Source organism: Saccopteryx leptura, chromosome 1 (genome assembly GCF_036850995.1).
Source record: "Saccopteryx leptura isolate mSacLep1 chromosome 1, mSacLep1_pri_phased_curated, whole genome shotgun sequence".
NCBI lineage: Eukaryota > Metazoa > Chordata > Mammalia > Chiroptera > Emballonuridae > Saccopteryx > Saccopteryx leptura.
In genome coordinates this window covers 246,228,359-246,242,814 of record NC_089503.1, presented here as the reverse complement: position 1 = coordinate 246,242,814, position 14,456 = coordinate 246,228,359, and the positions used below count along the sequence as shown (strand labels likewise).

Sequence of the window (14,456 nt, the reverse complement as noted above, 5' to 3'; positions counted from 1 at the left end):
TATAGCTTCATAATGTGTCTTAGTATTTTATAGAGAAGTATGGCATAGAGGTTAAGTGGGCAGGTTCTGTGGTCAACCAGCTAACCTCTCTGTATTTTCTCATCTGTGAGCTAGATCCTACCTCCTAGGACTGCTGTGGTGATTAAATGAGACATGACACACTGGGAACTGTGACTGGTACATAGTACATGCTCAATAAACAATCATTCATTTTGGCCCATTCAGTTTTGTTCTCCCTTATCTAATAATCCACATGAATTTGGGAACCAGTTTGTCCAGTTCTGTAGAAAGTACTGTGGGGATGATCAGAACTTGAAGAAATTCAAGGTTCATCCAGAAGAGAACTGACCCTTTAAAATTGTGAGTTGCCCTGGGTACCAATGACCAGTTCTTTTTGTTTTATGTGTTTCTACAAAATGTTACCATGTTTTCCTGAGTCATATTCTAGGTTTATAATTTTTGTCATTGTAGCTGATGAGGTTTTGCTAATGTGTTGGTTATCATTGCTACATAATGAATTACCTTAAAACTAAAGACTTAAATCATTTATCTCATATTCCTGTGAGTCAGGAATCTGGTAGTACTTAGCTTGGTTCTCTTCTTCAGGGTCCCTCAGAGGCTGCAATCAAGGTGTTAGCTGGGCTGGTCTCATCTGAAAGCCTGACTGGGGAAGGGTCTACTTCCAAGCTCATGTGGTTGTTGACAAGAGTCAGTTCTTGGTTGGCTGTTGACCCTTGCCACATGGGTCTCTCCATAGGGCAGTGGGGGTAGTTGTGTTAAATGTAGGTACTTTGCCCCAAATGTCTTTCATACCTGCATTTTCCATTCATCCTTTTGAAAATAAAAAATGTATTTAAAATGAATTGTTAATTTCCTGAATAATACCTGAATATATTCACCTTGTAAGGATTGCATCTAAGGCTCAACTCTGCTTCATCTGTGCCCCCAGTTTCTCACTCCCCAAAGCTACCACCTTCATCGTTCTGGTGAATATACTTCCAGCCCTTCCTTCTCATTCTTATAATCATATACGTGGCTCCAGAGAGAACGAATATCTTTTTGAAAAATACACACTCCTCATGGATTATTTCCTACTGTATTTTTCTGCATCTCTCACTTTCATCTAACAGTGTGACCTAGAGATGATTTCACTCTCTAACAGCCACATGGGATTGCACAGTGGGAGTGCTCCCTGTGGGGGCCATCCTCCAAAGTGACCCCAAATGTCCCTACCTTCTGGTATTCATTCCTGTGTGATTCCCTAGTGACTGCTAGGGGGACGAGATTGCTTTTGGGGTGATGGAACGACCTAAAATTAGATAGAAGTGATGGCTGCACAACCGTATGAATGTATAGAATACTATTGAATTGTACACTTGAAAATGGTAAAAATGGTGAATTTTAGGTTATGTAAATTTTACCCCATTAAAAAAATGTGTATAGTATAGTGTTTCCTCTCCTGGGCTGCCTCTGTGAGGGCAGAGACCAAAGCCATCTGGTCACTGATGTGTCTGTGGTGGCCAATTAAGAGATAGATGAGCAGTTGGTGCTCAAGAAAAATTTGTGGACTGAATAAATGAATGAATATGGGAACCAAGAAACATAGGCACCTGCTTTTCCTGTGAAAGAACACTCCATTTCTTCAAATTCTGGGTCAATCAGATAAAATCTTGGCTACAGGAATTTTGGACTTGCCTTCTCAGAATATCTCCTCCCACGTCTCTCAACTTTAAATCTGGATTTTTCTCAAGGCTGGGAACTCAGTGGGGCCAGATATACTTGGTCTTTATTGACGTGAAAGGGCAAATAATGGAGGATTGTCTTTTAGCAAGTAAAACTTTTATTAAATAAACTTTCAGTTATTCCAGACCAAAGAGAGGCATTTTGGACATAAAGATGATGCTTGCAGCTTCTCACCTGAAACACGCCACAGTGACAAAGACCTCTCCAGCCACGAAATTCATCAACCCAGAGTTTCTTCTAAGTCCTTTTCTTGTCTTTCGTGTGTGTGTGTGTGTGTGTGTGTAAATCTGTTTCCAAAAGTCGGTTTGCAAGTTGAAACTTCATGAAATTACTAGTAGCAGAAATAAAGTACATTGTACAAATCATGTAGATCTTCAGTGTGGGGTATAAAAATGGTATTTACAGCCAGTAAACATGGACCAGAAGGGCACACACCACTGCACGCCAGGCCTGGCGGGAGCTTGGTGGGCGCCAAGAGACACAGACGAGGCCTCCTCTCGGCCCCTGAGCACACGCTTGCACACGCAGACACACAGGACACAGGCACACTAGAGAATGTCTTGAAACAATTATCAAACTCTGGAATATCGAAACAAGTTGGTCAGATTTTTTTTTTCTTTTCCTTTTTTTTTTTTTTGTTTTTTACTATGTGTTTTGTTTTTTTTTCCTGGGTCAGTCAACACATTTTGGTAGAAACAAATGGGAATGCTGTTGTTTTTTTTTCAAAAATTATTTTTCTTGAGCTTCTTAAGTTCTCTGGCACCTTGTTTGGCAATAGGCCCCACTGGATGACCAAACGAACTTGATTCTGTGCTTCAAGGTGGGTTTTCACGGTTTGGGTAGGTATACAGAGGCACCCCTCATGATCTCCCTCCCAGCCCCAGCTAGGAAACAAAAATCCATTGTTGTTTGATCCCCCCCCTTTTCTTTTCTATTCTTCTTTGTACCTGCTCAGAAAGATCAAAATTAAAAAAAAAAATTTCTTTGAAGAGGTATCTTCGGCAAAGGGGTGCTTGGCCAGTGCAAGTTGGGCTTGTCCAACGAGCGTGGCAATCTTGGTTATGAGATTGTGAATTCCAGGCTGGTGATCTGAAGGCAGGGAGGACTGGCTGCCTGCCCTTGGGAGGGGGCAAGAGGAGTGGGGGCTCCCACAGACCCCATCTACCCCCAACGGAAAGCTAAGGGCTATTGGTCACATGAGTAAGGCTATGATGGGGGAGGGGGAAGCGCTGAGGGAGGAGGCCGGGGAGTCTCTTTTGCGCTGGGGAAGGTAGGGTCCTGGGACAAGGAAGGGGGTTAAGGGGTCCCGGAAGCTGCAGCTAGGACCAGGAACACTCAAGCCGGCTAAGCCCAGAGGCCCAAGAGAATCATCGGTGTCAGCGGCCCAAAGTCCTGGAGGTATATCGGTTGGCTGATGACTCCCAGTGCTTCCTCCGGCATTCTGGTATGACATGACAGCCGGGAGGCGGGAGACACTGGGCTGCCCGGCCAGCCTCAGCCCTTCTTATGTCCCTGCTGAGTGACCAGCCTAGGGTCACCTTCTCTTGGATGGAAGGAAGTCAGAAAAGTTTGGTCCCATGATCTATACTCAAAAATATATATATATACTGTCTATAGCTCTCTATATATATATGCATATATATATATAGGAAAAGTTGTGATTTCATTTGGGGAAGCCACCAAGTTGTGGGGGGGGGGAGTGAGGAAATCTCCCAGGAGGAAGCAGTGAACTCAGCCCCCAACTCAGGAACTCCCACTCCGTCCCCTTCAGTAGCAATTCACATTTTAGGAAGGAGGCTAAGGGGAGACAGGAGAGGAGAGGGAGGGCTGGTGTCCAAACTCAGGTGTAATTTACGGAAAAGTCCTGGATCAGTTGGAAGCGGGGAAACCCTCCTGGGGTGGAAGGCCCCTCACCTGGCGGAGAAGGGAGGGGCGTTAGGGAGCTCTGAGCCAGGGCACACAGGCAGACAACTTCACCTCCCATCTGCTCCCTTGCCCTGGCCAGGCTGGGGTCTTGGACTGCAAGGCCTCTAATATTTTTAGAGAGAGTCCATTTTGGGGTCTGGAAGCTGATAAACCTGGCTTGGAACAAATTTAGGGTCACCAAGCCTGTGTCCTTATCTGGCAGTTGGGACAAACATTCCTGTTTATTTGTGTCTCCTCTCACCGGCTGCCTGCCACTGAAGCTCCAGGAAGGTAGTTCCTCTCCCCACACACCCACCAGTTTGTGTGCATTCACAGCTATGTCCCCTAGCCCTGGAAACAGTGCCCAGCATATAGTAGATGCTCAGGAAGGATGTGCTATCCAGGCGCGTGAGCTGGCTTCCAAACGTGGCAGGTTTTCAAATGTGCACTCCAAGATTCAGCACTCTGACCACACACCGTCAAATCTGTGGGTGCTGACCTGACAGGGTCTGAAAGGTACCACCATCCCCTAACTGAGCACCTACTTTGCACCAGACCCCAGGCGAGGTTCTCTGATGACAAGTGCAATAGTGATTAAAGATGAAAAAATCAAAAGAAATTATTGAGAACCTTATAGGTGGTGGGTCCTGAACTCAATGGGAAAACACTGCATCACCTGTGTGAGCCCCCCACTGCCTCTGAGGAAGATGACTTTTATGAGCATGTTTCACAGATGAGGCCCATGGAAGCTTGAGGTCAGCAGTTAGTTTCCTTATTGGTCCCTAAAGCTTACTATTCATTCCCTGAAGAAGGTGGTTAGTTGATAAAGTGGTTCGCTCTGATGGCAAAATACACTCTTGGGGATTTGTTTGTTTGGGGAGTGGGACATTTTTTCCGGCATGCTGGTGGGCAAGGCAAAATCCCACTTTCCCATCAATTCATTAGGTATGAATTATACCAAATAAGGGAGCTGTTAGAGGGGCCCAGCTGGAAGAATAACAGGACAGGACAGAAGCCATCCCAGAACATTCCCCACCCCAGACAGAACCTGGCCCCTTGGGCAAATTTCTGCTCATCCTTAAAAGCCTTCTGAAAGAATTCCCTAACCACCATGGGTGGGCACTGGTTTCTCCCACCTTCCCACCCCAATCCTGCCCTCCCATCCATGACAGGAATTGGGGGTGTCTTCATCCAACCCTGTCCCTACCAATCCAACCTGGGGGTCCTGTAGCCTCCTGCAGCAACCTTACCCTGCCCTCCCTCCCCCTGATCTGGCCTGGAGAGGGTTGGAGAATCGGGAGGGGCACAGACAACACTAGGCAGGGCAGGGTTGGGGTGGTGGGGCCGCCTGGCGGCTCACCTGGGCCAAGCCCACAGCCTCTGGGTGGCTGTGGGCGTGGTCAGTAGGGGTGTCCCGGGTCTTTGGGCCGCTTCAGCTGCACTTTCAGCCTCTTCATGCCGATCTGAAAGCCATTCATGGCCTGGATGGCGGTCTGCGCGCTGGCCGGGTTGTCAAAGCTCACGAAGCCTGCAGAGACCAGGGTGGACCCGTGATGGTGGGCAATGTGGGCATCTTCCGCTTGGCTTCCTGGCTCACAGGGCCCTAGAGGCAGGATGTGCACTCACAAGGGCAGCAGCCCACAGATGTGGCATGGCAAAGCTTTCCAGAGAACACACAGCAACCCTAGCCTGGTTCTGACACCCCTAGACTTGCATATCTCTGGGGACAGGGCACTCACTCCTTACCTGGGTTCTGCTCTGCTGAGACTTCCTATCTAGAGTTGCGGACAGGTAGGACCTCTGGAGGTCGCAGGAAGGCCACTTTCTCTCTCCCACCATGATGCCTGCCTCCTCTGGCAACCTTTGCCTCCTCTGAGACCTCTATCCACCTGACTATCTTTGTGTGGCATGTCTTCATCTCTTCTTTGCCTCTTTTTCCATCTCTCCCTCCCTCTATCTTTCTTCTCTCTCTCCCTCTCTCTCTTTATCTCTGTCAATCTCTCTACTCCTAGTCTCCCCTGAGACCATCAGAAACATTTAAGCCTCCTCCTCCTTAAACTGTCACCAGCCCAAACTCCCTCCTCTTGCCACCTCAAGGCCACCTGGCCCTACCACTTACCTCTCAGTCCTCACAGGCTTCGCAGGGGACTGTGTGGAGGCTACAGGGGCAGGGGCCTTCCAGGGGGAGGGGACCACATGTGCAAACATTTGGAATTGGGTTCACCTAAGCTCTGTGTGTGAGAGGCCACGTCGGGGGTCAAGCAGAGGGTTGAGGATCAGGGTTGAAGGATATTACTGGGCTCCATCCATGAAGAGCCATGGGGGAATTTAAAGCTGGGGGGTTGATATCATATTTATCTCCTCTAATTACTCCCCTTATATAGATGAGCAAACTGACTCAGAGAATCAATATGACCCCTGGTTGTTGAAAGTGATTGAGTAGGTTTTCCTCCAGAAATTTCCCCTTCCTCTTGGAAGCAGGATACAGAAGAGTGGGCCTGGGCACTGGTGGGAGTCCCTTACTTGCTGTGTGACTTCAAGTGTGTCACTTGACCATTCCGTTCCTTTCTTTCCTCCCTCAGCAAAATGATAGTGAGTACATACAGAAGGGACTTAATAAACAGTCAAGAGTTATGCTTTCAAAGAGAATAAAGTGGGTTTAACAGTCTAGATTCTCTAGTAAGACTGGTTCCAATCTAGGTTCTATCTCTTTGCTGCTGTGTGACTTTCAACAAGTGTCAGTGCCACCCTGAACACCAATTGCCTCTGTTTCTTGGGACAAAGAAGTCCTCCCAAGGTTCACAAGGCCCTGTAGGATCTCTCCCTATTTGTCATGTGCCCTTACCTCCTCCCTCTCTCCCCAACACTCACTCTGTTCCATTCACATGGGCTTCCTCGCTGTTTTTCCAACAATGTATGGTCCAGCCTCATGGCCTTTGCACATGCTGTTCCCTCTTCTTAGATTACTTTTCCTGCAGATTTCCCTATGCTGGCTTATCACCAGTCAGGTTTATTTTTCTTCATACCATTTATAATTCCCTGGCCTATAACTTATGTTTCTTTATTTCCATCTCCTCTCCCTAAATCTATACTTTTCAATTCAGTAGCAACTGGCTACAACGGTTATCTAAATTTAAATTAATTAAAATAAATAAAATTTAAAAGTCTTTTGGTCACACTGACCACATTTCAAGTGCTTGGTAGTCACTTGGGACTGTAGAAACATTTCATCATCAGAGAAAGTTCTGTCAGACGGCACAGGTGGACTGAGAGCTTTCTGAGCACAGGGGTTTGTTGGCTTCCTTCACTGCTATATGCTCAGCACCAAGTACAGAATCTAGCACACAGCAGAGACACAGTATATCTATTTGTGGAATGAATGAACGAATGATGAGTCTTAGAAAGAATGTGTGGCAAGTGTCTGGCACACTTCACTTGGTGCTTAGTAAGTGCTCACTCTGATTATGAATAGGATCCTCCCTTTTTTTTTAATGTGATTCTTTTGGACCAGGCCTATCTTATGACTGACCAACCCCTTCCACCCATGACCAGCAGGAAGGGGCACCCTTCACATGTACTTACCAAAACATTTGCTCTGGTTGGTGGCCCGATCCATAAACACCTTGGAGGAGATGATATTGCCGAAGGGCAGGAACATCTGCGTCAGCTCCGTGTCTCCAAACTCCTGGGGGAGGTGGTAGATAAACAGGTTACAGCCTTCGGGACCTGCAGGTAGGGGAGAGAAAGACATAAAGCCCCCAAGGAGAGGAGGCGGGCCGCCCCCCTCCTGTGGGAGAGATGGGTCCAGACCCACATCTGGCACCTCCAGCTATTAGGAGAGGGGTGCCCTATGATATCCAGAAAGAAGGGGTGTGGAGTGGAGGGGAAAGGAAGCAAGGCGCTCTGACCCCTGCTCTACATAATTCCATAGGTAGATACTCCAAACCTCTAATGATACTCAGGCCCCAGATAATTTACAAAATTAACATGATCTTTACCCCTCCCCTCAAACCAAGATAAATCTCAGGAACTCCAAACTCCCAGAAAATTCCTAAACTTCAAACTCCAGATTATTTATAAAAGTCAGGTTAACTAGGTATGAGGTATATGGAAACTTAATCTATCTTTGTGATTATTCTTTAAGTCTAAAATTGATTCTAATATAAAAAATTTTTTTTTTAAAGGTTCGAAGAGGCCCTGGCCAGTGGCTCAGTTGAATAGAACATTGGTCTGGGGTATGGACGTCAGGGTTCAATTATAGTCGGGGCACACAGGAGAAGCGACTATCTGCTTCTTCTCCCCCTTCTCTTCCTCTTTCCCTCATGCAGTCAGTGGCTCGATTGGTTTGAGTGTGGCCCCAGGCACTGAGATAGCTCTGTTGGAGCACATCAGCCTCAGGTGCTAAAAAATAGCTCAGTACTCGAACATCAGCCCCAGATGGGGTTGCTGGCTGGATTCTGGTCAGGTTGCATGCAAGAATATGCTTCACTATCTCCCCTCCTCTCATATTAAAAAAAAAAAAGTCTGATGATTGCATAATAAAACAAGACAAGTAATTCTCTGGTTCCAAACTCCAAATATTCAGACATATTTTCCATAATAGCATGACTAACTCTCAAAATATCCCTTCCTGATATAATCCCCGGTGCATAGCTTATGTACAAACTGTAAATAATACCATTTAAAAACCTGATTAACTGGTAAACACAAAATACAATATACAGATGATGTATCATAGAATTGCTCATCTAAAACCTACATAATTTTATTAACCAATGTTACTCTAATAAACTCAATACAAGATAAAATAAATAACAAAATAATAAAAACCTGTTTATCTGAAGCCATGAACAGTTCCCAAACCATCACTCATGTTCCCCAAAACAAAGGTAATGGTCAAACCATCAGGAATTGCCCCCACCCTTGCAATGAATATTCTCCACCTCAGAATTTACAAAATTCAAGATCACACAATTACACCTGCCCCTTACCTTTCTGATTAGGACTACAGTTGTTATAATGCTTATTTTTAAAATGCAAGTGTGTCCTGACCTGTGTTGGCGCAGTGGATGAAGCATCAACCTGGAGTGCTGAGGTCGCTGGTTCAAAACACTGGGCTTGCTGGGTCAAGGCACATATGAGAAGCAACTACTAGAAGTTGATGCTTCCCACTTCTACCCACCCCCTTTCTTTCTCTTTCTCTCTCTCCTCTTTCTAAAATCAATAAAATCTTTACTACAAAATAAAATGCAAGTGTGTTCTAATGTGATTGATATGTTACAGAACAATTTTGAGCATGAAACAAATTCTATGTTTGCTTATGGGCTATCTCGTATCCAGGAAACACTGGATGAATACAGAAAACCTGGACTCAGCTGAACCAAGCCTCATAAGAAAACAAAACTCCTGCTCACACACAAGGCTCAAACACCTAGCAACTTCCTCAGTTCCCCAAGTGTGTTATGAGCCACATCTGTCCCCATCCAGGGTTACAACTTTCTGGCTGATTTTGAACAAACCTGCTTCCATTATTTTACTGTAACTCACATGCAGCAACTCTGCTGATGTCACTCCAACATACACATCTTAGCTCTTTTCCAAGATAAAGTGTCATATTTATTGTAGCATCCACCTATTTCCTAGCCACCTAACATTGATAAAACTGCTACCATTTTTATTAGGCTTCTATCTTTCTTTTTTTTTCTTTGCCATGTTTGTGGGCCAGGCTCAGAGCTTCCCTAGTCATGCCCACCGTCCCCGCCTCCACTAGCTGGATTAAAGACAGAAGGGGCTCCCCGGTGATGAGCACTCATTATGTGTCAGGAACGGCCACTTTTTACTGCCCAGTAACGCCTCTAGGCAGAGATAGCCGCCTGTGTTACAGATGAGAAACTGAGGCACAGGGCAGTGACGTGTCTTCTTTTTGTCACAAGTCAGAACTGGGTGGGTCTGAATTTCAGTTGTTCAACTCCAGAATCTAACTCTTACATTCCTCGATTCTACTGGGGAGGCCTCAGTTTACCCGAAATACCCCCTCACCCCATCCCCAATCTCAAAACAAGTTTCTTCTCCAAAAATTTGGAGAATCGTTCAGTTTTGGAGAGGGCCCCTCTATGAATACGGGGTGGGGCTAGCATGTCTCCCACTTTCCGGAAGAGGTAACTGAGGCTCAGACAGGGAAATTCACTAGGCCACCAAACACCCCGGGGCTGCGTCAGGGCTTGAACCCCTGGCCCGCGTTCTTAGCCGCGCGGTTCCCAGAGGCCTTGCGAGGTGTGCGGTTCTGGAGGTGGAGGGGGCAGTCACGGGGCGGGGCTGGCGCCCAGGGGAGGTTGCGGCCCCCTCACCTTCTCGCTGCTGCTGCTGCAGGAGGGGCGGCGGTTGTGGGACGCTGTGCGCGATGGGCGCGATGGCCGCACTGGGGTACATGGCTGTGGAGACCCGGAGCGGAAGCGGGCGTGAGGCCGGTGGGCGCTCGGTGTGAGGCCGGTGGGCGCCCGGCGTGAGCCAAACGGGACTGATTCGAGAAGCTGGGCCAAGGATGAGGGCGGGGCCAAACTGGGTCTTGGGATGTAGGAGGGGCGAGGCCACAACGAAGAAACGGCAGAACGCAGAACGGTGGGGCCAACGCATCAGGGAAGAGGGGCGGGGCCAGAACTTGGGGGTGGGGCCAGAGTTTGGGGGGCAGGCCAGGAGCTAAGGGAGGAGCCAAGGCAGGCCTTGGAAGAGCCAGAGATGGGGTGGGACCTTGGTAGAGGCAGGCGGGACGTGAAGGGAGGGACCAGACGCAGAAGAGAGGGGACTGGGCCAGAAGTAGGAAGCTTGGCTAGAAAAGAAAGATACGGGTCCTGGGGGCGGGGCTTCTTAAAGGGTGGGACCACTTGCGGGGCGGGCCCGACTGCCTCCCTACCTGTATACTGCTGGATTCCGGAGAAGGCAGGATGGAGGGTCTCAGCCATGGTCGGGCTCTGAGCTGCGGACAGACGGACAGGATGAATGGGACCGGGCATCACAAGATTTCTATCCATCCCCAATTCTTAAGAAGCGGAAGGCGCCTGACCAGGCGGTGGCGCAGTGGATAGAGCGTCGGACTGGGACGCAGAGAACCCAGATTCTAAGCCCCGAGGTCGCCGGCTTAAGCATGATTTTACCAGCTTGAGCCCAAGGTCGCTGGTTTGAGTCCAAAGTCGCTGGCTTGACCCAAGGGTCACTCGCTCTGCTGCAGCCCCCCCCCCCACCCCGCCAAGGCACATATGAGAAAGCAATTAATGAACAACTAAGGAGACTAAAGAGCCGCAACGAAAGGAATTGATGCGTCAGGCCTGACCAGGAGTTGGCGCAGTGGGTAGAGCGTGGAACTGGGATGTGGAGGACCTGGGTTCGAGACCCCGAGGTCGCCAGCTTGAGCGCAGGCTCATCTGGTTTGAGCAAGACTAACCAGCTTGAGCCCAAGGTCGCTGGCTCGAGCAAGGGGTCACTCGCCCTGCTGTACCCCCCCCCCCCCCCCGTCAAGGCACATGAGAAATCAATCAATAAACAACTAAGGAACCGCAACAAGGAATTGGAATTGGTATTTCTCATCTCTCTCCCTTCCTGTCTGTCTGTCTCTATCTGTCCCTCTCTCTGACTCTCTCTCTGTCTCTGCCACAATGAAAAAAGAATTGGGCCCTGTCCAGTTGGCTCAATGGTAGAGCGTCGGCCTGGCGTGCAGGAGTCCCGGGTTCGATTTCTGGCCAGGGCACACAGGAGAAGCGCCTATCTGCTTCTCCACCCCTTCCCCTCTCCTTCCTCTCTGTCTCTCTCATCCCCTCCCACAGCCAAGGCTCCTTTGGAGCAAAGTTGGCCCCGGGCGCTGAGGATGGCTCTGTGGCTTCTGCCTCAGGCGCTAGAATGGTCCTGGTTGCAACAAAGTGACGCCCCAGATGGGCAGAGCATCCCCCCTGGTGGGCGTGCTGGGTGGATCCTGGTCGGGCGTATGCGGGAGTCTGACTGCCTCCCCGTTTCCAACTTCAGAAAAATACAAAAAAAAAAAAAAAATTGATGCTTCTCATGTCTCTCCCTTCCTGCCTGTCTGTCTCTCTGTCTCTGTCATTTAAAAAAAAAGCGGAAGGAGAGCAAAAGACATCTGTCTTAGCTTCACCTCTGCGTAAACGGTTTACAGGCACGATTCCCATTTTACAGGTGAGGAAACTGAGGCTCAAAGAGGTGAAGTAACTGGCACAGGGCCATTCAAGAAATGGCAGAAGCTAAACTGGAATCCAGGTTTCTTGGACTCCAAAGAGGTTGAAACATCACCTCCATTTCTCTTTCCCCATCCTGGACCCCTTGCTCCTTCCCTTTATTTTCTAGCTTCTCCAGGACTCTACACCTCTGCTCAGACCACCACTCACTCCCATCCCTTCCCCACTTTTGCTCCCCACACCTCATTCATCAAATACCCTATGAACCCTCTATGTGGCTGTGACATTCCAACTGCCTAGTGGAGAAGTTAAGAGAAGGGAGAGTTTGTCCAGGTCACCAGAGCTGATGAATTGAAAAAGTTCAGCCAAAAGATTCTGCTCAAATGGAGAGAGAGGTTGCTAGGGGATGGAATGGTGTGGGGAGATGACTGTAAAGGGGTTGCATGAACAAATTACTTTGTAGAACAGTTCTGTATCTTGATTCTTGTGTTTGATTGTTGTGGTGATTACGCGAACCTATATAGCTGTGTTTAAATGGTGTAGAAACACACACACACACACATACACAAAGTGAATGTAAAAATTGGCAAAATCTGAATAAGCTCTCCTACTCCAGTTGAGTTCATTGTACATATCCTTATCAGTTTTCTGGTTTTGACAATATTGTATGATTATGTAAGATGTTAGCATTGGGGGGAGCTGGGTGAGGGGTACACAGGACTTCTCTGTATTATTTTGGCAACTCCTTATGAGCCTCTAATCATTTCAAAATGAAAATAAACAAATTCTCCTCAACGGTAGGAACAGATGACTTACTTCACTTCAGCATGGTGTTGGAAGATGTTTGTTTTGAAATCATGGTATAGGGTAGGGAAAGGTAGGAATGCTGCTTCATGAGGCAGGGCCCAGCCCAAACCAGTGCATGGTCAATATTGAGTGAATGAATGAATGAATGAATGTGGGTACTGATATCTTCCCAAATAGTAATGATAAATAATTAAGATAGATGGTGCCATTCTTGGTGCTAGGTGACATGTTAAACATTTACCTATGATTTCATTGTCAACACAACCTCATGAGATGACTGATGTTACCTACCTATTTCACAGATGAGCAAACTGAAACTCAAAGACTTAGAGGAATCACCCAGGGCCAGGGCCACTAAACTTGAACATGACCCAGAAATGTCTGGATACAAAGTTCCTATGTTTAACATTTTACTCAGTGCTCACAGCACCTATCAGCTCAGCTGAGACTCCCTTTGTTGTGACCCTCTGTTCTGTGGCACCAAGACATAGGAAATTATGTTTGTCCTAAAGACACTGTCCCTGCCTCCTGACACTTTCCTAGGCCTAGAGGAGCCATCTGAGTTACCTGGGTAGGGCATGAGGCCATTGGCATATACTGTCTCTAGGGCAGGGTGCCCACCAGGGAACGGCACGACACCAGCAAAGCTGTTGGTGATGGGAGCCACGAGGCCGGGCATGGCGGCAGTGCTGAGCAGTGGGGGTGAGTGCAGTCCTGTGGAGCAGAAGAATGTCATGGGGAGCCTGGTCAGGCCCCGGCCCTGCCCACCCGTCCCTGGGCCTCTGGCAGGCTCTCACCAGAGGCAGGGGTGATGGGCGTGGCAGGCAGCCCATTAAGGCTGACAGCGCCGATCTGCTGGATGTGGCAGGGTGAGAAGGCCACGCCAGGGCTCAGGTAGCTGCCTGAGGTGGACAGGACTGTTGTCTGCTGCTGCATGAGCTGGGGATGGAGAGTGAGTCAACACGCACAGTCAGGGTGGCACCTACCCTGAGATCATAGATCCTAGTTACTGGTCCTCTAGTAACTAGAAGGTCAGGTTGGATATCTTGGCTCAGGCCAGGGTCAGGGATCAATCAGGAATTGGGGCTCAGCCTGTGGTTAGGACTCAGTCTAGGTTCAGGGCTTATAGGAATTAGGACTCTTCCAGGGATCTGGGTTCAGTTAAGAGTTTGGTCTTGGTCTGGGATCAGGGATCAGCCAACACTGAACTCAGCTAGCATTGGGACTTACTTTGGAGTTAGCCTGGATTTAGAGGCTCAGTCTCGGTTTGGTCTCAGTTTGGGGCTAAGGCTCAGCCTAGATTTGGGGACTGAGCATGGGGTCATGTCAGTCCAGAGTTGTGGTTCAGCTTAAGCTTAGGGCTCAGTTTATGGCTTGGGGCTCAGCTGAGATCATAGCTCCCAGGGGGAGGCCTCGTCCTCAAGTAACCAGGGGGGTCAAGCTGGATATCTTGGCTCAGGCCAGGAGCTCAGGAATCAGAATCAGCCTGGATCTGTGGGCTTAGCCATGACCAGGATAGAACCCTGAGTCAGAGAGACTGGGCAAAAGACAGAAAGATGGGAGAGAGGCAAAACCCCTTAACAGACTAGATGGAGAGAGAGACTGAGTTGGATCCTCAGAGTGGTCCTGGAAACCCTACTGGAGACAAAAGCATGTTTGCTGGGGTCACTCACAGCCTGGGCGTAGGCACTGTAGGGACTGAAGGGCAGTGTGAGAGATGGTGTCAGGATGCCCAGCTGGCCCACCATCTGTTGCATGCGCCGTAGTGTTCGCTCCTTGTCCGTGTCGGCGAACTTGACCACCAGGCTGGAGGAGGCACCC

General features: G+C 48.5%; 1 protein-coding gene across 7 annotated transcripts in view; it reads right to left on the bottom strand.

Moving 5' to 3' along the window:
- Window positions 1-2,395: 2,395 nt before the first annotated feature.
- Window positions 2,396-14,456, bottom strand: part of CELF5 (CUGBP Elav-like family member 5) — a 44,351-nt gene continuing 32,290 nt past the window's right edge. For 3 of the 7 annotated variants that reach the window (XM_066343432.1, XM_066343477.1, XM_066343460.1), the window contains 8 exons: window positions 14,309-14,455; window positions 13,433-13,574; window positions 13,203-13,349; window positions 10,559-10,621; window positions 9,996-10,178; window positions 7,231-7,374; window positions 5,009-5,176; window positions 2,396-3,657 (listed from right to left, as the gene is read on the bottom strand). In XM_066343432.1, coding sequence (XP_066199529.1) covers window positions 5,049-5,176; window positions 7,231-7,374; window positions 9,996-10,178; window positions 10,559-10,621; window positions 13,203-13,349; window positions 13,433-13,574; window positions 14,309-14,455 — 954 coding nt within the window. In that variant the 3' untranslated portion in view covers window positions 2,396-3,657; window positions 5,009-5,048. Of the gene's footprint in view, window positions 3,658-5,008; window positions 5,177-7,230; window positions 7,375-9,995; window positions 10,179-10,558; window positions 10,622-13,202; window positions 13,350-13,432; window positions 13,575-14,308; window position 14,456 lie in introns of those variants that run through there. The other 4 variants (XM_066343441.1, XM_066343446.1, XM_066343455.1 and 1 more) reach the window with 4 other exon arrangements.